Source organism: Oryzias melastigma, linkage group LG10, assembly GCF_002922805.2.
Source record: "Oryzias melastigma strain HK-1 linkage group LG10, ASM292280v2, whole genome shotgun sequence".
Lineage (NCBI taxonomy): Eukaryota > Metazoa > Chordata > Actinopteri > Beloniformes > Adrianichthyidae > Oryzias > Oryzias melastigma.
The window spans coordinates 8,797,884-8,824,604 of NC_050521.1; the positions used below are offsets into that span (position 1 = coordinate 8,797,884).

Below are 26,721 nucleotides of genomic sequence, written 5' to 3' on the forward strand. Positions count from 1 at the left end.
TGCTAGTTTTCTGTTCCAACACAACCACTCGCACAAAGACGCTTTTGTCAAGATCATAATTTAGCTTTTCAGCCTTTTGAGGTTCACTTTGGACTGGAGCTCACAAACAAGGCAAAGCAGGCGGTTAACATTCCTATCAAGCGAGTCCAGGCCAGCTCTTCCTGTGGAAGAAGAGAGTTGGAGTTTTTGTGCCGTTTCTGAGAAACCCAGTGATCTGCTAGTGCTAGAGTCAGTCCTGTTTGCTCATGTAGTGTGTCTGTCTGTTTAAAAACTATCTAGTGCCCTGGATTTTAAAGGCAATTCGGACACGATGCTCACTACTTTTCTTTAGTTTTTCTAAATGCTGGATATGACGTCACCAATTTCACAAAGTCAAAATCGAATCACTAAGAAGATTTCACAACGTTTATTTATGACTCCACTGTGTTCATATGGTTAAAATGTGGATGGTTTATTTAAAAAAAAATTACATTTAAACATGTTTTTTTGTTTGACCGCAATGCATTGTGGTCTATATACGCTAATCTAGTGAGCATCGATGCACGCTAGCTTTTCCCCAAACTTTTTTTCTGTTTTTTTGCGATTTGATGTTTGTGTCCTCTGAAGGCTGCAGAGTCCATTCAAGCAGAGGACGAGAGCGCCAAGCTGTGCAAGCGCCGCATCGAGCACCTGAAGGAGCACAGCGGGGACCAGCCTGCTTCAGTCAACCTGTGGAAGAAGAAACGGATGGACCGCATGATGGTGGAGCATCTGCTGCGCTGCGGCTACTACAACACTGCTGTCAAACTGGCCAAACAGAGCGGCATTGAGGTCAATACTTCTGTGTTGATTGTGGCGCCTGTTAGTTTTTTAGTTGAGTTACAGCAGGGGTCTGCAACCTTTAACATTAATTTGGTCCAGTTTCTTACAGATCAAAATTCAGCGACAGCCGGAAAGTCTCACGTTATCGTTTAGAAAAATACACAATATTTATGTTTTTACGATCAATAAAAATCATTTTAAAAATGTAGATTTGATATATTACAATATTGAATTACAACAGTGTCTATATGTTTCTATAACTGTTTTTATTTCTTTTACTTTTGACAGCACCACGCACAAGTTTATTTCAGAATAAAATACACCAATTAAGATCCTGCTGCTGCAGCAGAGTAATTTTAAAATTGAATGCAAGACAGTCAAACATCATTAGGATTTTGGTTCACCACCATTATTTTTCTCATTTCACTTTAAAATATAAACAACATTGAAGTAAAATTTTATTATTTAAAAAAAACAAAACATTAAAAATAAAAGGAGCTTTTTATTCTTGCTTTTTAAGATGTGAGGCAAAAAACACATAATTCTTGAACATTTTTATTGTTTTAAACTGCATTTGTTTAAAACTTTAACCACTTTAGAGCAATTTACCAAAATATGAGAATTATGAAGACTTTTATTTGACTAACGGGACAATAAAACACATTTAAAGAACATTTTTACAGAATTTCTGACATTATTTTACTCTGTGGTTTGACATATTAAAACTTAAACAGAAATTACAAAAACTGAAAAACTAATTTATCATTTGAATCATTAGCATTTTTCTGCAGTGCCACAATAACAGGATAAAAGACCCACCTGAGGCTCCGGAGCCACATGCAGAGCCCTGAGTTAGAGAGAAATGAACACATATGAACATGTTCTGCTTCTTTCCTGACAACTCCTCATGTCTGTGGTTAACACAAAGCTTCTGTTGTGTTCTCAGGATCTGGTCAACATTGAGATGTTTCTCACAGCAAAGGAGGTGGAGGAGTCTCTGGAGAGGCAGGAGACGGCTACTTGTCTGGCCTGGTGCCATGACAACAAGTCCCGCCTCCGCAAAATGAAGGTAGTTCATACATCAGCATGAAATGAAAAGCTTTTGAAGACCCACTCAAAAGAATATTTTTATGAGAAAAATCAGTCTGAGTTGAAAATAGGAGAAGAGATGAGTGCGGAACGATTGCAGAAGTAATGAAATGTAAGACGAAACATATACGACAATTCCTCTTCTCTGTAGGGTTTACAGTCGGGTTCAGGTTGCAGAGAAAAGACAGCAGAGCTGCGGATGTCTATCTCTGTTTGTGAAGGACAGAATTAGAAACCAGCAGAACAAAAGCCCTGCTCTGTTTGGATCATTTTTTAATAAAAATAAAAAAAATAGTGGGTTATTTTAAGATGTTTTGAACATTTGCATTGGACCGCAGCCACAGCTTCCAGAGAGGAGGAGAAAATGAGCAGTAGAGAGGAGCTTAAAGGCCAGTTTCCAGCCTGGATTCATTGTCTTGCTCACTGCAGGAGCAGTGGCATTTCTGGCCAAGCTGTTTCATACTCCGCAAGAAGTTTGAGTCCAGAACCTCTTTGAAATTCCTCAGATCACCCCCATGCAGAGCATGTCACATGCTCTGAGGTCTGTAGCTAAAACAGCAGAACTGCCACTATGAGGAAGCAAATGTAAAAGTTCAGCAAATAAAAATGAGCTGACAGGTTTGTCAGATTTAGCAAACTTCTGTAATGTTTTTTTAAGACCTTATTAAAAAACAAACTAATGTTGGTAACACTTTAGATGAGGTACTGCAAAAAACTCAATATATTGTTGACAAAGATAGGCAATATATTTTTTAAGCTTGTAAGCATTGTATTCATTTGGTCATTTTAGATAATAGTCTCCCTTTAGATATTAATTAATCTAATTATGTTAATAAACCTCATTCAGTGTTTAATATAGATGCTAAAATATCATAAAAAATGTTAATATTTGTGTTCTTTTGTCTGAAAATGTTAAAGCAAAATGTTATACCCCTACAACAACAACAACAACCTGAATGAATGTGAAAACAACTGCATCTTTTCTCTCTTAGAGTTGTCTTGAGTTCAGCCTCAGAATCCAGGAGTTCATCGAGCTCATCAGACAGAACAAGCGCATGGATGCAGTCAGGTACTCCTCAGCAACACAAGCACAGATGTACACCAGACTTTAACCGCATCACTCCATATGTCACTAAGTTGCAATGTACCATTTAGTACAGGACTCTACTTATTTTATTATTACCTTGAACAGTTAAAAAAAGTCCCTTTTTTATATATATTTGGACAAAAATTCAAGGTTGAAGGAGTTTAAGTCTCTCTTCGATCATCTTTTGATCTGTTGTAAAAGCGTTCCCAGTGGTCTTTTAATTATGATTATGCTGTTTTTAGGCAAAATAAAAGGATGTCATTTTCTAAGACATAGTTTCTGCAGAGCAGCAGGAGTTCATTAGAAATTCACTTGTTGGCAGGGGGCTGTTTCAAGAAGCAGGTTTTGTTGAAACTCTGAGTTTGTGAACCCCTGAGTTAAGGGAAACTCCTACTTTCTGGTTTCAGAGACTGAGTTAACTTTAAACCCGTGAAAGTGGGTTAAACCAAACCTGTTTCACAAAGCGGGGTAAGCTGAACTCAGAATCAATCACTATGGCAACTGACTCTGTGAATGTAACCTGGTCTGGAGCAGGTTTCCTTCAGGAAACTCAGAGTTCCCTGCGGTCTCTGCCCCTTTTTAAAATGATGGATGTTCAGAAAGGACTTCCTCATTAAAATGTTGAGAACATTCACATTAGAGACATCACGCTTCCACCAGGCTAAAACCAAAATTGCATGTCTGTTCATAGAGGATCCCGTAGACAAGGAGGGTGGATTAATCTGGAGGGAATGTCATTTACGTCGAGAGAGGATCTTGAGGCCTCGAGTCGATTGCCTGGCGTTTCCCTACTAGTTTTTACTGGAACGATACTGTTTTCCACACCTGTTATTAATGATACTGGGTCGCCCCCACCCCTCATTTTGGTCAAAAAAAATTCTGTTTTTGATTGACTGGCGATCTTTTTACTTTTCCTCTTTTTAAACCCTTAACAACAGAAATCTTTAAACCTTAAACAATAGAAATGCCTGTCAAAACATCTACCATCCTGATACCTGACACCTGTTTACACACTCATCGGCTAGCTTAAACACCTTAACACCCTAAACTTAACATTATTGGTGCAACAAAAATGGCAAACAATGTTGGAGGTATCCAACTGTACAGTTTGATCCAGATTCCAGCTCAGATGAGGAAAACAAATATCTATTTGTCTGCAAGTGGATGCATCAGAATGGAGTGTAGCTGGGAGTTTGTGTCCCAGTTCATTTTCTACATGACAAATAAGATCTTTTTCAAATGACGTTTTTTTTCGTGTCTTCTTGATGCACAACAGTTTCTCCTCTATCATCAGAAAAACACCATATGAACAAAATCTATCATCAGAGTGGGTCTTTGAGGCTGTCACTTACAGGTTTGTGTGTTTCAGGCATGCACGGAAGCACTTCAGCCAAGCCGAGGGGGGACAGTTGGATGAGGTCCGGCAGGTGATGGGCATGCTAGCTTTCCCATCAGACACACACATCTCTCCTTATAAGGTAACATCATTGGTCTTGGTTAGGTGATACTTTTACCAGAAACGTGCAAGGGTGTCAAACTCAATCACACAGGGGGCCAAAATCCAAAACACACCTTAGGTCGTGGGCCGAACAGGATAAGCATTAACTGAACACTCTAAAAATAAATTTTTAAAACTTTAAAAGTGTATCTTTTTAACATAATTATGAACTATGGATATAGCATTACCTGTGATAATGCTAGTGTGAATGCTGTAAGCTAAATTTGGCAGCTGAAGATGCTTAAATTGATGGCTAAAAACGCTTCAGCTGAAAGCCAGCTAAAATATTAGTTAAATGCCAAATTAGCCTTAAAAAAAATAAGAAAAAAATGACTCAGGATAGCCAAAACAGCTAGTATCGGAAAAAATAGCCAAACTCTAAGACAGCCTAAAAATGAAAGAAGGCCTAAATCAGCCAAAACAGCTAGCGTGTAGCTAAAAACATTGCTAAACTCCAAAATAGCATAAAAAATGTTAGTAAATGCCAAAATACTCCAAAAAGCTAGCAGAATGACAATTTTTAAAACCATAACTTTCTAACATAATTATGAATAATAAAAAGGCATGAATATTATTCCAGAATAAATCAACTTAAACCTTAAATAACTTACAATATTTTACCCTCCATAAAAATAGATTTTGTCAAAATTATACAAGTTATGAGATAAATTCCCTGTGCTTAATGTTGTGATCATTATATGAAATTATTTTTGCCATTTTTATCAACATTAAAGGCACATTAATATTCAGGTAGAGTTTTGTTCTGGTGCAGTCGTAAGATATATCGTGATACATACCGTGGGACACGTATCGCAACAGGTATTGTATTGCTTGACTCAAAACTACAGTCTCCCTGTGGCTTCTTGTGGTGCTTCCTGCCTTCTCTTTGCCCATATCACTGCAGCCATTTGAAAGTAAGGTGTCAATTATAGGCTTACGGAGTATAAATCTTGGGTATCCAACATTAGCCTGTTCCATGTTTCAAAAATCCCATTTGCATACATACTCCTATTTTTCTCTTTTTTGTATAATAAGGACAAAAGTGAAAAAAAATATCTGGTTTGGTTTGTATGGTGTAAGGTGCAAATCACTAAAAAAACACCCAACGTAAGAACATATTAAAAATCACAATTTCTGGCAGCTTAGAAAAGAAAACTAATAATAAAAAACAGCATTACATTTTGGAATTGAAAACAAATTCCAGAAACCAAAAAGTAAATTGTTTGAGTTTTTTCACAATGCATCTTTAATGTCTGCATACTAATTAAAGTTGTACGATCAGCTCGTCCAGTTTCGCTTCAAGCTGAATAAGTTTCGGTTGACTTGATGGACATATGTCATCATTCAGTCAGCCACCTCCCACCTCTTTTGATTCAGTTTTAACATTTCAGTTTGATTTCTGGAAAAATGCTTTATTTTTATGTTTTGGTTTCTGGAATTTTGTTTTGATCTCTAAATGTGTTTGTTTTGCTATTTTATTGATTGTTGTGATCTTTAAAATGTTTTTGTAATGAGCAATTCAGGGCTACCCCAGTTTTGTGTATTTGATCAAAGTTCCTGCTGGTCAACACATGCAAGCCTTTTGTTATGCTGCCCTCAAGTTTAGAGTTTGCTCCCAGTTTGTGTTGGAGAGGCTTTCAGTGCTGGTTTTGCAGGGGATACATACTTGTTTGTGAAAATGACCATACCCTTCCGTCTTGTTCCATCAGGATCTGTTGGATCCAGCCCGCTGGAAGATGCTGATTCAGCAGTTCCGCTATGACAATTACAGACTGCACCAGCTGGGCAACAACTCTGTCTTCACTATCACCCTCCAGGCTGGTCTGTCTGCTATCAAGACACCGTATCCTTTCGATTCAACTCCTATTAATGTGATCATTTCAACTGTCAAAACTGCTAAAGATACAAATATAACATTTATATTCTTATCAGTTGAAATAATATCCTGTAAAAGACATAAACTGTGATCCTTAATGCTCACATCAGTCAATGCTACAAGGAGGACGGGACCTCTAAAAACCCAGACTGCCCCGTGTGCAGTAAATCTCTGAACAAACTGGCCCAGCCACTACCCATGGCTCACTGTGCCAACTCTAGACTAGTCTGTAAGATCTCTGGGGAAGTTATGAATGAAAACAACCCTCCCATGATGCTGCCTAATGGATACGTCTATGGCTACAATGTAAGTATGCATTAAATAAAAGCAGTGTCTGACCACAAAATTCCATCAAATGTAATAATCCCATCCCTTTTCTCCACCAGTCCCTTCTGTCCATTCGCCAAGATGACAAAGTGGTTTGTCCCAGAACCAAAGAAGTCTTCAACTTCTCTCAGGCGGAGAAGGTCTACATCATGTGATCGCTCACATGGTTTAAGTGTTAAAAAGATCAAATATAGCCCAGAGTCCATCTCCTGTGATCAGGTGTACTCTGAGCAGACAGTGGAGCTGTGATCCAGTGCCCTTCCTCCATTTACAGGTCTTCGACATCCCTTTGCCACTAGGTGATCGAGTGCTCCCACCCCCTCCCATTTTTATCACACAGATACTGGGCTCGTCTTCTTTCAGACTGTTTTAGATGTGACTAGAAGGTATTTGATCTGTTCAAGCACATGGACTATCAACATTTTCATGATCTCATAGGCCTTTTGTTATCAGGATTGAAGACTGATGGGATTGAAGTTCTGTTTAGGTAAATGTTCTGATTTTACTAAAACAAAATAAAAAAATAAAAAAAACTTGTTGATCTTAACTTTGGCTTTTGTTTTTTTTGTTTGTTTGTTTGTTTTTTTTGTTAAATGCCCACAAATTACTAACCATAATTTGACATGATTTCAAAGAAAGATCAAGTTTATGTCTCCTGTGAGGGTTCATCAACTAAACTAACACTAAATAACATTATTTTTTATTTCTTTTTGATGCATTGCAATACTAAAAGATGTAGACAACATTGATGTAGAAGAGCCTCATCAACATAAGACTCGGTTCCATGTTTGTGTAGTACAAAAATGTTTGCTTCCTGACATTCTTCTGGTTACACATATTCCCGCTAGCTTACAGCCCTCCACACTCCCAACCTAACATTAGCCACAAGACTGGGGAGCAATATTGGAGCCCATTCGAACAGTTTTGAACCAGATACCAGCTCAGACAAGGAAAACGAAGACATTCGTGGATCCATTTGTCTGCAAGTGGATGCATCACAATGGAACTTGAGGCCCAGTTTATTTTCTTTGCAACAAATACAATCTTTTTCAAATTACTTTTTTTGTCTTTCCCTCATTCACACTGATTTGAACAAATAATACTACGAATTTTCTTCAAAAATGTCCAACATTAGGGGAAAAATTGTACAAAAACATGTTAAAAACATTGTCACTGGAGTGGGTCTTAAAAGTAGATGCACGTAATAGTAATTAGACTTTTATTCATGGCTAAAGAACATAACTGGGGGCCATATGAAGCTCAGAAGTTATAGAAGTATGGTGCTAAGTACACTTATGTACACTTTGCCTAAATCTTCCTGGTCAAAAATATTAACAACAGTAATTTTTATTTCTCCTTAGTAATTTGACATCTTAGTTTGCCGACTTTTGATTATTAAAGGATCAATTGTTTCAGACACGTGGTTAGAAGAGACCCTTGTAGACAATAGACTAGCCTTAATATATAGCAAAAACTCATATAAATCATTGGTTTAGTTCCATATTATTACCATGTTACGTTGTTATATGGTATTTTAAAAATATATACGCATTTTATAGGTTTAATAATTGCGTGTTTATTCAAAGCTGCTTTTACTAAAATGGACGAACGCAGACATTTTCAGATGGTTTCGTCCGTCTTTAACTGGGAAAAGCGGAAAAGGCGTCGCCGCCGCGCGAGCTCGCATGTCGTCACACCTTGTGACGTATAAATACAGCCTCCTTCCTCTCCCTCCGCCATCTTGAGATCGCTGCTTTGTTGAGTTCAGACAACGACAGTCATCTTGCCATACCCGAAAAATGACCGACCAGCTCTGCAAACTTTTCGTCGGTGGGCTCAACGTGGACACCGACGACGATGGGCTGCGCAAGCACTTCGAGCAGTTCGGCACCCTCACCGACTGCGTCGTCGTCGTGAATAAGCAGCTGCAGAGGTCTCGCTGCTTTGGCTTTGTGACCTACTCTACGCCGGAGGAGGCCGACGCAGCCATGGCTGCAAGGCCGCACACGGTCGACGGCAACGCGGTCGAGGTTAAGCGAGCTGTTGCAAGAGAAGACGCCAACAGGCCCGAAGCTCTTGCCAAGGTGAAGAAAATCTTCGTCGGGGGCTTGAAAGACGACATCGAAGAAGACCACCTCACCGACTACTTTTCCCAGTACGGCCAAGTTGAGAAATCCGAAGTCATCTCCGAGAAGGAGACCGGAAAGAAAAGAGGGTTCGGCTTTGTGTACTTCACAGACCACGATTCGGCAGACAAGGCCGTCGTAGTGAAGTTCCACACGGTCAATGGACACAAAGTTGAGGTAAAGAAGGCTCTGACCAAGCAAGAGATGCAGGCAGCCAGCAGAACCGGAATGGCGCCGAGAGGCAGACCAGGCCGAGGCATGAGGGGAAACCAAAATGGCTACGGCGGCAGGGATTATGGCGGAAACTACGGCTATGGAAATGGCGGAGGATATGGCGGTTACGGGGGGTACGGCAGCCCATACGGAGGCGGCTATTCCGACCAGGGAAGTGGTTACGGAGGCGGGAATGGCTACAACGACTTTGGTAGCGGCTATGGCCAGCACTCCTCTGGTTACGGCCCGATGAAAGGGCCCTTCGGCGGCCAAAGAAGCTCCGCTCCCTACACCAGAGGCGGAGGCGGCGGGGGCTACTCCAGGGGAGGCTATGGCGGCGGCTACTAGGCCCAGAGCTGCATCGGAGAGAAACAACCCCACTTCCTACCACGAATGAACCACCCCAACAAGGTTTTGAACGCAAAATAATCTCTGCTGTCAATTCCAACTACGGCAGACGATAAGGACAAAAAGATCCCCTATTCATAAAGAAGACCTCCAAATCCCCAAACAGGTAGGAAGGTCACGTCCCAGAACACCTGATTTAAAAACGAACAGAGGTTGTTTCGTTCAACTAGGACACACAAAACCAGAAGATTTAAACGTGCAGGACCCCCCTCTTTTATGAACCCACACAGGCAGCGTGTGGTTGTCGTGTAGAGTTGGAATATATATATTTTTTTGTTTTTTTCTTTTTTTATTTGCGTTCACTCGTGTTAAAACCTTCGATGTAGGATTGTTTTCCTGATGATTATTTTAATATTTGCAGTTTTAAAAAGTTGGATTCTTTTTTTTTTTTCAGCAGTAAAATTAGTGTGACTATTCATTGTGTGACGATAAAAAATGTTTGATTTTCTTATTAGACATGTTATACTGGACATCGATTGTGTATGATTTCTTTGGTCTTTCAGCGACGGCGACACGTGATCCTTAAAGGTCTAGCCTCCTTGTTTTCTTCATCCAAATGTAAACTCCACACGTATAGTTTCAGTCTTAATGTTCATCTTTATTACCTGTAGCAGTACCTAATGTATATTGTAATCCCTCATGTCTGGAGAACAAACAATGTTGGAACACTTTGGTATGCTTATGTATGTTCATTTTAAATAAAACGATATACCACTTAGCTTAGTTATCTTACTTCTTTAACCAGGCTTCCCACAGTTTATTCACAGGTTATAAGACGCCGTCTTGTTTAGTTACATGGAAGCATTACCAGTTTAATGCCTTACTTTCAGGTGGGTGAAATGGTTGTAGTCTACCCAGAGCCGATGCATGTAGGCTTCATAGGGTGTGACTTTATTTTATATACATATATAACATTTTTTTGTAGGTAATTACAAATGATTCATTTATTTACACTGACTATGTGGACTTGAGGGCTCTGTTATTTATCTTTGATTATTCCTATATTTAGGTGTTCTTACCAGTAGGCTATCCCAGCCAAAATAGCCGTAGCAGTTTGTTTGTAGGCTACAGCAGGACCCTGTTGATTACCTGGGGTCGATTGTGATAGAAGTCTGAAATATCTCTTTAGGATATCCACATCCAGCCAACTAGGTATGTAAAATCAACCTGTCTTCACTCTGTGTTGGTCAACCTTGTATGGCGTATCTTTGACATGGTGCGCCAGTATTTTTAACTCGTGCGATTTCTTGTAGCTAATCTTATGAGAATTGGTGGCTTAATGTTTTTGGGGTGGAATGGGATGCAATTTTGCTCCAAAATTTTCAAATATGAAAAACTAGGTTGATGTATCTTTTTAAAATCCAATGTCTTCCTGTGTCTCATTGGTGTTTTCTCATTTCCTCCAGGTTGCTTCTGTAACCTGGAAGTGAGGACGTCTCCCTGAAAGCGATGGAGGTGGATCTCCTTGCTGATGGGGACAAACATGTTTGTGCTTTTGCCTCTAAGGTGGATACTTTTTCCCAAAGCACGAAATGTATAAATGGGTGGAGATGAATCGCTAACATTTTTTTTTTTCTTTCCAATGTCGTAGTGATTTCTGAGAAATCCCTGGGGGATGTTACTGTTTTTAGACCGACTCTGCAAGAAGTCTTCTCTGGTGGACTTTCAACATCTCCCATCAGATTACTGGATGTCTGGACATTTCTTTTTTTAGGGAAAAAAAAAATCCATGCACATTTTTATTATTGCACATGCCTTACAGGTTTGCATGCTTTCAGGACAACACAATGAAATCATGAATCTGGAATTACAAAAAATAAACTTGTTTTAGAAGAAAACATCTTATTGTGTATTTTATGGGGTTCAAGACTGGGTTTAATGTATAAGCAATTTGATACGATAATTTCGTTGGAATGATTCTAAAAACCTAAAAAGCTCTTTATTTTTATTGAAAAATCTTTTTGTGCGCCAATGCCTTCCTGTTCAGAGATTAATTTTTTCCTTCATTTTAGAATGTTTGCTTTAACATTAACAAACATCGTAGTCATCTTTTTTTATGTAAATTGATGCATTTAGTGTTTTGTTTTAAATTGCACTTTTGGAATAGGAGATTTGGTTCCAACAACATTAATTTTGAACATGAAGATACATGAAATATTGGTTAGATAATAAGTTTTAAAGAGTTAATTTTTTTTCTTCAACTTGTTCTTGTGAACAGTTGAGTCTTTTGTACATTTAGTTTGATTTGAAGAGTCGGTTTTAAATATTGCTGCCAAATGTAAAGCTTGATTTGCAGCATTCCTTCTGTAACTGACTTAGTGATTTACTGCAGCTCGTCATATCTGTACTTGTCCACGTTTCCTGCAAAGCAGAACTTTAATACAACCAGATTATTGTAGTTTGTGTTGTGGTACCAAGTAATAATGAAGCTACAGTCAGGTATAATTGTGCTGCTTTAAAAAGTCATGTTGGACTTCAGAATCTCCATGTAGCTTTCATATCAACACCACAATCTCCTAAAGTTTTATTTTTCTACATAACCGGCTTATCTTTAAACTACCAGCAATGGCAAAACAAGTGAAAATGGTTGTGTTGGACCAAATGTTTTATTGTGAATTTAAAAAAACCAAACATTTAAAGTATCTGTTTTAGTAGACGATAAATTAAATTAGAAATTATACGTGAAAAATGAAACAATCTTCCTTTGACTAGAAATGGGAAGAATCCTTCCTTTATCAGCTCGCTCCCGCGTGAGTGTGGAGATTTTTTTTTCTTTTTCAACTCGACCAATCAGGAAGCTCTACGTCTGACGCCAGCAAAACTTTACGTAATGACGCAGTTCATTGAAGGAGAGGGAAGGCTCAGTCCGCCACCGTCCTGAGAGAAGAATCAGTCATGTCTTCGAAACTTTGCAAGCTTTTTGTCGGAGGACTGAACGTGGAGACCACGGATGAAGGTCTCCGCGGGTACTTCGAGCAGTATGGCGCGCTCACGGACTGTGTTGTGGTGATGAACCAGCAGCTCGGCAGGTCCCGTTGTTTCGGCTTCATCACCTACTCGGCGCCAGAGGAGGCCGACGCGGCAATGGCGGCTAAGCCACATGTTGTAGAAGGGAACAACGTGGAATTGAAGAGGGCCATCGCCCGGGAGGATGCGAACAACCCAGACATCGTCGCCAACGTCAAGAAGATTTTTGTCGGCGGTGTGAAAGACCACGTGGAGGCCGAGAACCTCACCGAGTATTTTTCTCAGTTCGGCCGGGTGGAGAAGTCCGAGATCATCTCCGACAAGCAGACCGGCAGAAAGCGAGGCTTCGGCTTTGTCTACTTCGAGGACACTGACTCCGCCACCAAGGCGGCGCTCGCCAAGTACCACACCATCAGCGGGAACAAGGTGGAGGTGAAGAAAGCCCTCACCAAGCAGGAGATCTCCACCGTCGGCCGCGGACGGGGCCGGGGCAGAGGCGGGCAGAACTACGGCGGTAGAGGAGGCGGCGGCTATGGCGGAAGCTACGGCGGGGGGTACGGTGGCGGCGGCTATGAAGGCGGGTACGGCTACGGCTACAACGGCAGTGGGGGCTACGGCGGCGGCGGTGGCTACGGAGGATACGACGACTACGATAACCAGATGGGCTCTGGATACAGCAACGGGGATTTCGGGCACGGGTATGGACAGCAGCAGTCGAGCTATGGAGCGATGAAAGGGGGGAGCTACTCCTACCGGAGCGGAGCTCCGTACAGAGGCGCCGGTGGAGGTGGGGGCTACGGCCGGGGTGGCGGATATGGCGGCGGGTATTAGAGCCCCCACAACATGCTGAGATTTCACCGGGGGGGTCAATCGATACGGACTTGAATCTTCACACATCACACAATACCTTGCGGGGGCGAGCGGTCTCTGTTGCATCACGAGCTGCGCCCCTTTCAAGTGACTGACCCAGATCCGCCGCCCCCGCACATTATGGACCTTACTACTACTAAGAATTATCAGCTGTATTTTTGTTGTGTTTTTAAACAGAATTTTCTCGTTTTGACCCATTTGTAAAACTGTAATCGTTGACAGTCCCGCTTCGCAGCTCGTCTTTCTGTCCGGCCGGATCAGTTCATCTGTTTTGTTTGCATCATAATCTCAGGGTTCAAAGAGAAATCGGAGGCAGTGTCTAGTAGCACGGTTCTAGATTAATGTTCGAGGTTTTTTTTCCATCTTAATATTTTTGTGGCAACAAAATTTTTCTGAAAATGTCACGGAATTTTGAGTGTAATTTCCTTTTTCTTCCCCTATTACGATGTTTTGTTTAGATTAAAAAAATTGAAGTCGATGTGTTCAGTTCAGCCCTATGTTTTTATTCTGATTTTATTAAAGTTTTTAATGTTTCACACACCTAATCTTGGGAGTTTTCATTGATTTTTATACATCGAAAGCCATGCATTCCCGCTGCCTGCCACTAGGAGGCAGTATTTACACGGAGAAAACCTCCGCCCGCCATTTTACGCCGAGGTGCCTTATGGGTAACATGTCCGGGGAGGGCCGGGCCACTTTCACTACTGCATTCTAAACAAAGGTTTGAGACAATTTTAAGCCTTAAAATTGTCTCAAACCTTTGTTTAGAATTTATTTAGAATACCTTGAAATTTAAGGTCAACAGCATTTTAAACTTTTAGTTAAAAAAAAAATCTAAGATGATTAAAATCTTGTTTCTTTTAATCATTTATACTCTGTGATGAAGCATTTATTTTCCCCTTTGTATTTAATTAATTTCTTAATAAAACACAGCCACTTCGTTTTTTTTTTTTTGTCTTTTAATTTAATACTAAATTGAAAATCACCGAAGACACTTGTTTTAATTCAGAGGGTTTTTTTATTTATTTTTTTTATTGTGTGTGTGTGTCAGAATAAGTAACAGCTGGTAATGGAGACAACTGAATTTAATTAGTTCTTCCGGTAACAAACTACTTGATTAGCTAATGACAAGTGGCATCAAAAAATGTAGTTGTATTAAGTCTCGCAATTTTTTTTCTTTCAAAGCTTAATTTAATTTTTAAACTCAATTTAAAAGACAAGTTTTAGGGTGTTTGTCCACGATTGTATGACAGAAAGCAGTGAACTCTGGGTTCTGATATACTCATTTTATAAAGTGGCAGCGAAAAAAAAGAGGAAGATATGCAAATGATTGGGAGATGTCACCACTTTGGTCAATGTTGGATTGTTTATTTTAAAAAAAAAAGCAGATATGCATCACATCACATTTATGTTAAAAATAGCTTACCTTTTGTTCTGGTAGGTAGGCAACTATACCTATACTCTTTGGTTCAGTTTGTAAGTTTAGTTTATTAGTCTGAAAACGCAAAAAGAATATATTTTACCGTACAATTATAAATAAATAAATCGAGAAAGCATGTTTCCACAACACTACTTCATTGGTTTGTAAATAGTCCACATTTAAATATTGCTTAGAACGATGTGAGCCATCACTCAGATACACGATCTTTGTGTGGATGCCCTGGCTGCTCTCATGCCTGCTGTGGTATCTGACTCCGGGAGGATGGACGCTGTGTCGTCGGGGTGAGTTAGCTCTCCAGCAGGGATTACTTTCCTAAACAGTGTCTGGCGCTGTTTCTACACCCGGTCGACAGTTTCTGAACCCTGTGTCCGCACTTTCGACCCCTTTATTCAGTGAGATTTGACGGGAACTTAAGCTAGCCCTGGTTAGCTGCGATAAGTTAGCTAGCTTTGCTCAGGTGATGTCGTTCGAAGTTAAGTTACTAACCTCAGCCAACACTCCCCGAAGTGTTTTACCGTAGATAAAAACAGAAATAGACTTTTATTATTTATGTAGTGACAAAGCCGAACATTACAGCAGTTAACGATAGCTTTCCAAAGCTTATGTTAGCAGAGAAGTTGAATGATTAGCGACGCTCGAAGCTAATCACTTTAAAGCACAGCTTTGTTAATAAATCAATTCAGTTTGAAAACGGACCCTTTCGACCCAAAAGGTTGAAATCACACATCAGTAGAAAGAGTGTCTGAAATAACAACCCTCCTATTTGGCATTTTTAGTGGAAAGTTGTGTTATAATCCACCCTGAACAGAAACTAAATGTTAAACAGCAAACATACCATGCTGATGTTGGGTCATTTCAGGGGTTTTAGCTGTTCCTGCTTCTCCATTCTTCTCCAAAGATCTCTGAAATCCTGCTTAGGACAGACTCCCAAGCTGTACAGATTATGTGTCCAAAAGTAATCTTTTACTTCACATTATTACTTGACTTATGCCATTCATGTCAAATCGACTTAAAATAATTTCAGGGTGAAATAACTTGATTATAATCGATATTGGAAGGTACCATTTGGATTGAGGTATGGACTGGTAAACAAGAATTCATGTCAAATTCATTCACATTTACCTTCATAAAGTTGTTCGTTTTTGTTCACCAAAATAATCCAAAGAGAAGTTTATTACCACACTGTATGGCTCCTTTGTGGCTCCTCTGGTTGAAGAAAATGGAAATGTTTTTCATGTTTAAAAGTAGTGTATTTTTCTGACTATGAGGCACATCAGTCCAAAACAAAACAATCAAACTTTATTAAAATCATTCACAAACATTTGAAGAATAGTACTGACAGTATCCCCCCTCCAGGCTCCTGTCTACGGTACCCACAATGCTCCAACAATCCACCAAGCGTTAGAGCTTTATAATTGTACTAAAACATACACAGAGCGCCATGTACCACCAAACTCGAGGTCAGTAAGCACCACCAGAATTCACACACACCGAACTATAATAGAGTGGACTATTTAAGGGTTTTAATTGTGCCATATGGTCTGCTGTAAGGGTCACCAGTTGGCTCTGGATTATTTCTACATACATATAATTTCCAGGAAAAACTATGGAACAAACTGCACATAGTCTTTTTTTTTTTTAAATTGCTGCTGACATTAAACTACCTACTACTATAAAATATTGCTCCACTGAGATGATCCTGTCTTTAATTTTTGAAAGGAAGTCATGTCAAAAGTAAGGTGTAACTTATTTAAGAAAATTAATATTTTTCTCATAATGTTTGTTTTATTATTGTACAAAAACACAATAATTTATTGATGTTTATCATAATAATAAAAATAACATAAAAACAAAGGAACTTCTTATTTTTTTTAAGACTTTGAGTTGTTGTTAGTGAGAAATCAACCAGATTGGCTCTTTAAATGTTGAAGGTTGAAGACCCCTGGTATAGATCAATTCGATTTTGCCTCCGACAGATCGATCTGGTTGGATCGAAGGAATAGAAATCAATTGATTCATCGATGAATTGTCACACCCCTAATTTCCATGCATTCCCCCGTAGATACATTAACATCTTTGTTTTCGTCGTCCTCATAGGAATCTGGATCAAAAATTTAAGGCTGGATAGCTCCAATATTGTTGCACCACTAATGTTGTGTTTAGGTTGTAAGGGGCTGTAAGCTGGCGGGAGAGCACGTTAACAGATGGAGGTCTGAAGTTGCGTACCTTGGTCTCATTAGCTGCATTTAAGACATCTTTAACAGATATGATTAGTAGTAAATTGAGATGTTTTTAACTGTTCTTATTTTTATGGGTTTCCTTCTGTCTTTTTATTGTAATCATTAACTTGGTGCCACCTGCAGACTTTTTATTGACATAGGTCATGTGAGTAGCAGCCTGGAACAGTCCAGAATATCTCTCCAGGGAGGAGTCCTGAAGAGATGCTTGAGCTTCCTCAGCAGGCTTCTCTTGATGTGTGTAAAGGAACACCCCACCGCTCTATGAATAAAAATCATCACAGCTACGTCTATCTGGGATCTTCTCCTTTCATTCATGACCCAGATCTCCTGCCCAAAGGGGAGAATAACAGCATAGGTTTACTAGTAAATCGTCTCCTGCATCAGTCTACCTATTGATCTCAAGCTCCATCCTTCCCTCACTCCTGAGCAAAACTCCAAGATACTTTGAACTCCTTCACCTGGGGCAGGAGCTCTCCCCCCACCTGGAGAGGGATGTAAAAAGATGGAGGCTCCTATACATGTTTTTGTTTCTCCAGTGTCTTTTTCCTTTTAGTTTTGTCTCTCAAATAAAAACAAGAATTTCTAGCTAACTCATCATGTTTAGGATGGTGAAACATTTTTTTTATTTTTAGCCTTTTTTGCTTCTGCTTAAATCTGTTTAGTTTCTCCCCGTGAACTCAAGACAAATTAATACAATTATTTATAAAAAAAAATCTCTAAGAAACCTGCAGAAAACAACTGAAGTAAAATCAAATCCGACATCAGGAATAAACCTTTAATTCAGGCTCAGCTAGCTGAATGTAGAACTGGCAGTCAGGGAACCTGGGTTCACTTTCCAGGCTTTCTAATGAGCTTTATCCAGTGTGGGTCTTTAGGGAAGACAATCATGCTTGGGCCCTGACAATACAGGGTTTCATCCGGAAGAGTATCAGCCAAAAAACTATTCGTGAAAGCCGAAAGATGAACAACGGCATTGAAATCTTTTAAAAAATCCCAGTACTAACTTGGTGATCTTCTCCCATCTCCACTCATTTCAACACCTTCCAGTTTGGCGGCCATGCCGGCTTCACCGTGTCCAGCCTGCGCCGCGGATTCAGAGGACGACATGGGGAGGAGGGGGACGCAGACCTTCAACCAGATGCACATGAGGAAAGCTTTCCAGCTGATGAACGAGCTCAGGAGGTGTGTTCCTCTCTGTCCTGGGTTTACTGTCGCTTTTGAACCAGCTTTGAAGCCGTGGTTTCAGCAGGGAAGCTATAAGAGAGAAAAAGACTAAGGTGGGAAAACTATGAAGCAATTCAGCTACATTATCCTTCTGCTGCAGTTTTAGCTCTCCTATGACTGGCAGAATTTGAAAAAAAAAGTACATTTTACGACATTTCTGATCATTTTAACCTGATTGTTACAAATCAGCAGATTTGACTGTAAACACAATAATATTCCAGTCTTGTAAAGTTCGTTTTCTGCTCTCTTTAGCAAAAAGACGCTGTGTGACGTCCAGCTGGTGGCGGGGAGTGTGGAGGTGCCAGCTCACAGGGTGGTCCTGGCCTCCTGCAGCCCCTACTTCTGCGCCATGTTCACAGGTGCTGGCGTGCCGGGGTTGTGCGTTTGTGTTGTGAGACTCTGCTAATCGTGTCTGTGTGTGTGCAGGTGACATGAGTGAGAGCAGAGCCCATCAGGTGGAGATCAGAGATGTGGATGGACACACCCTGAGCAAGCTGATCGACTACATTTACACAGCGGAGATCGAGGTCACCGAAGACGACGTGCAGGTGATGCTGAGTTTTTCAACAGACTGAATTAGAATCGTTCCATTAAATTAATGAATCGTTAAATCTTTAGTTCTGAACCATTGTAGGAGTCAGGAACAGATGGAGGACTTTTCTCTGTTAGGAGTTTGTTGTTAGCAGAAATCATGGTTTCATCCACCTCAGAAAGTCCTCAGTCAGCAGCAGATCTTTGTTGTTCCATGCAAAAAGTCCCACTTCTGACACCTCAACTTTTTCTCAGTTGTGCTTTTCTTTTTCTTTTTTTTTGTCAGAGCTCATTTTTCTTCAGGTTTGTTGTGGTGGAGTTGTGACTTTTGCTCAGGCAGGAGAGGCCTGCATGTCTTCGTTGTGAGGCTATTTGAACCTCTTGGACAAGGCTTTAGTTTTTTGTTTTTTCCAGACTGATGGACCTCAGTTCTATTTTTCTCATTTGTTAATGAATATCAGCTTGTAAAGATGTTTTTAACGTCTTCATGACTTTGTCGGGCTCCTCCTGGTTGATTGATTTCTTGACAAGACTGAGTCTGCATCTCAGTTGTGTTGTTTTAGAGTTTTTCCATAAAAAACCCCCATAAATTTCTTGTGTTATCTTTGTCTAAATTTTTGATTAGTTTGATGATCTGAACGTTTCATCCTCATAAAATAACATCTGATGAAGTCAACTTTATTGAAAATTCACTCCAGTGAAATGATTCAGAAGTTGGTTGTCTGTATGGAGAGGTGTGGAAACCTGAAGGTTTGAGTTTTGAATGTCTGAAAGGACGTGGTGAGCAGATGTTTAGCCCATGAGGTGACTGTGAGGCCACACGAGCGAGGCCTTCATTCCTCAGCTCACGGCTCAGCTGGGTGCAGCTGCAGGCGGGAAACTTCCTCCCATTATTAGAGCCGGAAACGTGTGTGGGAAGAGCCGGGAAATCCTGCCGTTGTTAGCAGGGAGCCTGGCTGATTGGCCTCCCCACATGTGTCACAACATTTAGACTGCTTTTATTGTTGTTGTTGCAGAAGTGAGGGGGCTGTATTCTGCCTGTTCCTCCTGATCCTGTGTGTCTGCTGTGATAGAGCTTCTGCTGGTTTGACACCTCTAAGAAGATCCTCAGGCTTATGAGCAGCTGGCCATTTCGTACACAAGTTCATTGACAGTAAATGAGAACTGGATTGAGTGAGTGTGATGTCACCCATAGGTGTGGTGACATCACTGAGGTCAATTCAGTTGCCATTTTTTTTGCAATACGGTTGCCGCCATGTTGGAGCCAGATGACATCAGTAATTAGTTCAAGTTGGTCTGAGCCTACCCGTTTCTATGGACGGGCAGGACCTCAATCACACATCCATACACACTCACATTCACACCTAGGGAAATTTTAGAGTAACCAATAAACCTATCAAGAATGTTTTTGGACGGTGGGAGGAAGCCGGAGTCCCCGTAGAACCGGAGAACTTGAACCAAGGCCTTCTTGCTGTAGGAGTGCCCTCAAAATTTTAATTCTTGATATTAAGTGGTTGAAGTGTCAGAGCACGGTCATGATGGATGGCGTGTATGATGTACGGACAGATGAGATTGTGAATGTGTAATTCCGAGTCTCTGGAAAAACGGTATCGCTCAAATAAAAATGAATTGGGAAACGCCAGGCAATTAGCTCGTGATCTTAAAATCCTCTCCCGACGTAAGTGACATTCTGTCTGGATTAATCCAGCCTACTCGTCTACAGGATCCTCTATGAATGAACACGCCGTTTTGATAGAAACGTGACGTATATATTGTGAATGTTCTCAAAATGTTAATGAGGAAGTCCTATTTTAACATCTTCCAGTTTAAGAAGGGGCGGAGACAGCAGGGAACTCTGAGTTTCCTGAAAGAAACGTGTTCCAGACCAGGTTACGTTCACAGAGTCATAGTGATGAACTCTGAGTTCAGCTTACACAGCTTCATGAAACGGGTTTGGTTTAACCGATTTTTACAGCTTTAAGTTACCTCCATTTCTGAAACCAGAAACTCAGAGATTTCCTTAACTCGGAGTTCATGTACTCAGAGTTTCAACAAAACCTGCTTCCTGAAACGGACCCCAGTTTCAATAAAAGAAGGCCCTTTGATTCTCCAAAGACAGAGTCCAGCATCTCTGTAGGGTTTTATGTTTGAGGACTGTGAAGGTCTGTTTCTGGCTCTAATTCTGCATCCTGCTGCTGTTTAAACACTCAAACTGAACGCTCTGTAAGCAGTAAATGTTTGTTTTCCTTGATGCCGTGTTGCATTTGGTGTTATGGGTTGAATGTACGTGCACAGCTCTGAATTGGAACCGACTGATTAAAATCTTTAATCGTTTTATTTCCAGGTGCTGCTTCCAGCTGCCAGCCTCCTCCAGCTGATGGACGTCCGTCAGGTTTGCTGCGAGTTCCTGCAGGCGCAGCTTCACCCCAGCAACTGTCTGGGCATCAGAGCCTTCGCCGACCTGCACACGTGCACGCAGCTGCTCAGCCAGGCCGATGCATATGCCGGTAAGCTGGGAGCTCCTCCACCATCAGCCCTCCCCTCTGTCTGGATGAGGGCGTGTGTGTGACGCTGCCCGTTGGTCCCTCAGAGCAGCACTTCAGCGAGGTGGTCCAGGGGGAGGAGTTCCTGAGCCTGTCCCTGCAGCAGGTGTGCAGCCTCATCGCCAGCGACAAGCTCACCGTCTCCACTGAGGAAAAGGTCAGACCACGCCTCCCGTCAGGGGAAACGATGGATCCGTGTGCTGAAAGCGTACTCGCTCCACTAACTAATACAGCTGAGGCTAAACATGGGAGCAGATGTCTATAGAATGACAGTCAGTCAGTCAGCAGCTGTGTGTCATCCTGCTGTCGCTGCAGACACAGCTCACTGAATGTGACGTGAATCATCCAGCAGACTAAATCTGTCCACAGCTCCATGAAGATGGTCTATTTTATAACTCTATCTCTGTGCTAACCATTTACTCAATAAAATAACTCCAGCGGATTCTAAAGTGAAGAAGGTGGCTTTGCACCGATATGCAATACTTTGTTAGTATTAGGGGTGCAATGAATCATGACTGATCACCAGTCCTGGTTCAGCTAACGTAGGGGTCTGCAACCTGAGGCTCTTTTATTCCTCCATCGTGGCTCTTTGGCTTTGAAGAAAACTTCAAACTTAAGTAATTAACTAACTAATTAATTTAGGTTTAGATTTTTGACATGTCAGAGAGGCCTAACTGATTAAAATGATGATAAAAGGTCAAAGTGGTTTATAATCAGATCTTATTGAATTTACATGTATAGATTTTAAAATATTTTGGATTCTACACTAATGTTGTCATGTTTTATTCACTAGTAAAAGAAGAAAAGGATTGAAGTAACACAAAAGTCATAATAATAGAGAATCTTTTGTTTCCTGCATTTTAATTAAAGCAAATCTGCTGCAGCTGAAGGATCTGATTAAACACAGGATGTGCTTTATTTTGAAAGGAACTGGAACGTGCTATTGTCAAAAGTTGAAGAAGTTAAATGTGTCAGCTCTTACTGAGTTTCAGTCCATAAGAACCTGGACCAAATGGCTCTTTTAGCGTTGAAGGTTGCAGACCCCCGAGTTAACATGCACCGTAGATCCTGCGCATATCATTTAAACCAATTCCCCGTTCACACTAAACGCACTTCATGCTTCAAATTTGCGTCCACTATCAATGTTTTAACGTTCTTTAAGGTCGCTATCCATTTTGAACGAGTTCTTCTTTTTGTGCTTTCCACACCCCGTGATCTCACACTTCTTAGAAATGAATTTAAATGTTCATTAAGTGTTTGCTTCATTTTTGATTTTTTTTTTTAAATTGTAACATAAAAAATTATTCGTTTTACTACAGTAGTTTTTCCCCCTTTTCATTTTTAGTTTTAATTTGAAAACCGAATGATACGGGTATTTCCTGTTTCTTTTTTGTGTTTTTTTTACTTAACTGTTGAGTTTCACACAGGCGTGCAGGAGAAGCTCCACAAGGGGGCGGAACTAGTTTTAGGAGCGTAAGAATACTTCCTCAGGCGAGCAGAAGAGGTCACATGAGCGTAAGAATACTCGTTTGTGCGAGGTTTCACGAGCAAGCAGGAGGAGAGGAGCGAGTGTAGAGACTGTGTGCGTGAAGTTTGATATAAGCTCGTGGGAGAGTTTTGACCGAAATTTAACAGCATTGACGCCGCGGCTGCGTCTTTACCCAGAGAGAGATGGTTATAACAGCACGGACAGAACTTATATTTCTAGATTCTGACATTCGCTGCTTCTCTTACTTTTTGAAAATGTCATTTTTTTTGTTTTTTCAAGATGCACCAGTTGTTTATATTGTTATCTTGAGTATTTTTCCTATATAGGAATATCTTGACCAAAAACAGTCCGCCCTACTTTTTAAATATTTTTGGATCATTTTCTCGGGGCTGCACGGTGGCGCAAGTGGTTAGCGCTCTTGCCTCACAGCGAGAAGGCCCCGGTTTGAATCCCGGCTGGGACCTTTCTGTGTGGAGTTTGCATGTTCTCCCCGTGCATGCGTGGGTTTTCACCGGGGACTCCGGCTTCCTCCCACTGTCCAAAAACATGCTTCATAGGTGAATTGGTGACTCTAAATTGTCCCTAGGTGTGAATGTGAGAGTGAATGTGTGTGTGATTGAGGCCCTGAGACAGACTGGCGACCTGTCCAGGGTGAACCCCGCCTTCGCCCATCAGTGGCCGGGATAGGCTCCGGCACCCCCGCGACCCCGAACGGGATGAAGCGGTCAAGAAAATGGATGGATGGATGGATGGATGGATCATTTTCTCATTACAACAAGATAATGAAGAACCTTTCTCCCTTTCTCATTCGGGATGCCATGAGTATATGATTTAAGTCTCTTTATTTTGTGACAAAAAAAAAAAAGCACAACTGAGAAAAAGTTGTGGTGTCAGAAGTGAGACTTTTTGCATGAAACAACAAAATCAGTAGAAGAAAGCACTCCCCAAAAGTTATTTTTTTAGTTTATTTTTGACGCCTTAATTCCGTCTCATGCAGCAGCCCCCCCCCCTTTATTTCCCTAAAACCCCAGAACAAACGGGTTGATTGACAGAACCTGAGCTGACGAGCGTTTCTTGTGCGTTTATTGAGCTCCAGAAATCCGCATCAAAAACAAAACCGTTTACCAGAGAAACTAAACACCAGAAGAACTGATCCATTTATCATTTATTTGTTTATTTGTTAGTGTCGACATTTTTCCTGGAAAAATTGCTTTGTTTTGCTGCGAATTGTATAAAAATGACAAACGTATTTCAGCGGTCTGAGTTGAGCTGAAAAGGCGGGAAAAGGAGGGAGGCACGCTTCTTTGTCTGTTCTTTATAATCTCGTTAGAATGAAAAAAATGATTTAAAAAATGTTAGTAATGTTAGACTTCAATGAGCAAAAGTTTTGATATGTGTGTATTTTTTGAAGTGCTTTATATATATTTTATGAAATATATTTTAAGCTTTAAAAAAATATATTGTAAGCTATTATCTTATTGTATTTTTTTCCTTTTAAATGATCTGAATCGACTCTAAAGCCATGACACGATCCAAACTGTGAGTTTTATGATCCGTTGCAGTCTCCATGGATGCTTGTGTTTGAAGAGTCTCTACTCCCTCTGTAGGTTTTTGAGGCCATGATAACCTGGATCAAACACAACAAACCGGAGCGTCTGCAGTACATGCCCACACTGATGGAGCACGTCCGACTTCCTCTGCTGTCCAGAGATTACCTGGTGCAGGTAAAACGCTGCTTCTGCTCCGAGGAATCCCAGAGGAATGTCACTTTTTTTTCTCAATGTAGATTTTTTAAAGTTTGAGCCTTATGAAGCAAAACTTTGTTTGAAAATGTAACATTGTTTCATAAGTGAGCTTGTTTTTTAATTGTTTACATTTCAGTCAAACATTTGTTTAAAATTCCATGTATTCATTGTTAAAAAGGCTGCCACGATTAGTCGACTGATCGACTATTAAAATAGTCAACAACTAATTTAAAAGTCGTTGCTTCATATTATAAGGAGTTAGTGTAGTGAAGTTGAACAAAGTTGTGAGCGTTCAGTACCAAAAAAATTCACTTTTTTGATATTTGAGTCATGGAGATCCAAATTTTTCCTTTAGTGAAAAATAGCTCCTTGTTTCGATTGCCGACATCATTAAACTGTGTTTGAATAGTAAACATTCTTACTATGGTGATTCTCCTGCTCCTTTCTGCACGTTTTTCGGCACGCAAGAACTCGATCACACTTTCAGCAATTTCTGCAATCTTGGCATCAAAATGTTCGGCTTGTTCAGGACATTACTGCTTGTATTTTTTTTGTATTCATATACTTTATAGTTTTTGAAATATTGAGCAAAATATGAACCAAAGGAAATGAAGGAGAAAGTCTTCAAATTCAGTATTTTAAGCAGATTAGCAACAAACCTTTAAATATATTCATGGGCTATGTCTTCATCTTTTATAGTAATTTTCAAAAAAATCTGAATAATATTTTAGCAACATGCTAACTTTTTTGACTTTTTAGACTATTTTGGAGTTTAGCTAGTATTTAAGCAACGAGCTAGCTTTTTTGGCTAATTTAACATCTACTATGGTTTTTTGGGCTAATTTGAAGTTTAGGTCATAAAATATTTTTGCAAAATTGGCATGCATTAGGGATTTTTAAGCATTTTTACTACAAAATTTCAAGAAATTTAGGTCAACTTCAGCGCTCTTTCATAGTTCTTTAATGAAATTTTCAGTCTTTTAGCAAATTTAACATTTTGCAAATAGCTTTAGCATTTTCATCAAATCCCTGCGGCAATTAAAGTCAGTTGCTTGACCATTTTCAGCAAAAAGCTTCAGCATCTTCAGCAAATACTTTCAGATAAAAACATTCACACTAGCATTATCACAGGCAATGCAACTATTCTAGAATAATCTTGTTTTAATACCAGAAAATACCGAAGGACAGAGGCTGCACAATTCATTAAAAGTTTAATAAACTATCATCATGATTGTCTTTTAGTTAGTTTATAGCTTATGATGGTTAAGATTAGTCGACTAATCGGAAAAAATAATCGGTGATTAGTCGAGTATTAAAATTATCGTTTTTGGCAGCCCTAATTTTTAATTTAAAAAGGATTCCATTCAAACAAACTCCCTCCTGGACGAACTCCCTCCCGTTGTGAACAGCTGTAGCTCACTTGTTTGTGTCTCCAGATTGTTGAGGAGGAAGCCTTGATAAAGAACAACAACACCTGCAAGGACTTTCTGATTGAAGCCATGAAGTATCACCTGCTGCCGGCTGACCAGCGGCACCTCATCAAGACCGACCGGACGAGACCGCGGACTCCTGTCAGCATCCCCAAGGTCCTAAAGAACCCCCCACAGGGCAGGTGTCTGCTCTCTCCACAACCCTCACCGTCCTCCCGTCTGCAGGTGATGATCGTGGTGGGGGGGCAGGCCCCCAAAGCCATCCGCAGTGTGGAGTGTTACGACTTCCAGGAGGATCGCTGGTACCAAGTGGCCGACCTGCCGTCCAGACGCTGCAGGGCGGGTGAGTTACCTCCTGACGTGCCGATAGACGGAACCGACCCAAAAAGAAGGAGTCGATGAAGAAAGCTCGCAGAGGTTGTGGCTGAAAACATTTTTTCCCTCCGTCCTTTTCAGGCGTGGTTTCCATGGGAGGCCGCGTGTTCGCAGTCGGGGGCTTCAACAGCTCGCTGCGAGAACGGACGGTGGACGTGTACGATGGTGCCAAGGACCAGTGGGATTCTGTGGCGAGCATGCAGGAACGCCGCAGCACCCTGGGAGCCGCGGTGCTGCAGGACCTCCTGTACGCCGTGGGCGGTTTTAACGGAAGCATAGGTAACAATCCCAGCGCCACACATGGAAACGCACGCCGTCTGAGGTGAAGCTCAGTCGAACACAGTCATAGATGCTGTCTGTAAATGCTGCAGATCAAACTAAGAGATGTAATTCAAGATTTTAGTCCAATCCAATCCAGATTACAGTGTTCCTTTGTGATTT

At 40.7% G+C, this 26,721-nt stretch overlaps 4 protein-coding genes across 5 annotated transcripts in view; all 4 read left to right on the forward strand.

Annotated features, from left to right (window-relative positions):
- The window catches only part of maea (macrophage erythroblast attacher, E3 ubiquitin ligase), an 11,947-nt gene extending 4,722 nt beyond the window's left edge, over positions 1–7,225 (forward strand). For both annotated transcript variants that reach the window (XM_024284112.1, XM_024284111.2), the window contains exons 3-9: positions 607–810; positions 1,748–1,870; positions 2,883–2,959; positions 4,347–4,455; positions 6,185–6,318; positions 6,462–6,657; positions 6,738–7,225. In XM_024284112.1, the coding sequence (XP_024139880.1) occupies positions 607–810; positions 1,748–1,870; positions 2,883–2,959; positions 4,347–4,455; positions 6,185–6,318; positions 6,462–6,657; positions 6,738–6,833 (939 nt within the window). In that variant the 3' untranslated portion in view covers positions 6,834–7,225. The remainder of the gene's footprint in view (positions 1–606; positions 811–1,747; positions 1,871–2,882; positions 2,960–4,346; positions 4,456–6,184; positions 6,319–6,461; positions 6,658–6,737) is intronic.
- A 1,177-nt stretch (positions 7,226–8,402) lies between these two features.
- Positions 8,403–10,143, forward strand: LOC112153736 (heterogeneous nuclear ribonucleoprotein A0). The gene has a single exon (XM_024284115.1). The coding sequence runs from the start codon at positions 8,478–8,480 to the stop codon at positions 9,363–9,365; it is 888 nt and encodes a 295-aa protein (XP_024139883.1). The 5' UTR covers positions 8,403–8,477; the 3' UTR covers positions 9,366–10,143.
- A 2,099-nt stretch (positions 10,144–12,242) lies between these two features.
- Positions 12,243–13,807, forward strand: LOC112153735 (heterogeneous nuclear ribonucleoprotein A0). Its single transcript, XM_024284114.2, has one exon. It carries the CDS (start codon positions 12,321–12,323, stop codon positions 13,221–13,223), a length of 903 nt encoding a protein of 300 aa, XP_024139882.1. The 5' UTR covers positions 12,243–12,320; the 3' UTR covers positions 13,224–13,807.
- An 860-nt stretch (positions 13,808–14,667) lies between these two features.
- Positions 14,668–26,721, forward strand: part of klhl3 (kelch-like family member 3) — a 15,106-nt gene continuing 3,052 nt past the window's right edge. Inside the window, exons 1-10 of the mRNA XM_024284116.2 lie at positions 14,668–14,984; positions 17,991–18,125; positions 18,420–18,526; positions 18,594–18,715; positions 21,043–21,205; positions 21,289–21,398; positions 24,338–24,454; positions 25,912–26,061; positions 26,131–26,248; positions 26,362–26,559. Coding sequence (XP_024139884.1) covers positions 14,935–14,984; positions 17,991–18,125; positions 18,420–18,526; positions 18,594–18,715; positions 21,043–21,205; positions 21,289–21,398; positions 24,338–24,454; positions 25,912–26,061; positions 26,131–26,248; positions 26,362–26,559 — 1,270 coding nt within the window. The 5' untranslated portion in view covers positions 14,668–14,934. The remainder of the gene's footprint in view (positions 14,985–17,990; positions 18,126–18,419; positions 18,527–18,593; positions 18,716–21,042; positions 21,206–21,288; positions 21,399–24,337; positions 24,455–25,911; positions 26,062–26,130; positions 26,249–26,361; positions 26,560–26,721) is intronic.

Bases quoted from the DNA above. Each gene is read 5' to 3' on its own strand.
- LOC112153736 (XM_024284115.1), top strand. From the start codon at position 8,478: ATGACCGACCAGCTCTGCAAACTTTTCGTCGGTGGGCTCAACGTGGAC.
- LOC112153735 (XM_024284114.2), top strand. From the start codon at position 12,321: ATGTCTTCGAAACTTTGCAAGCTTTTTGTCGGAGGACTGAACGTGGAG.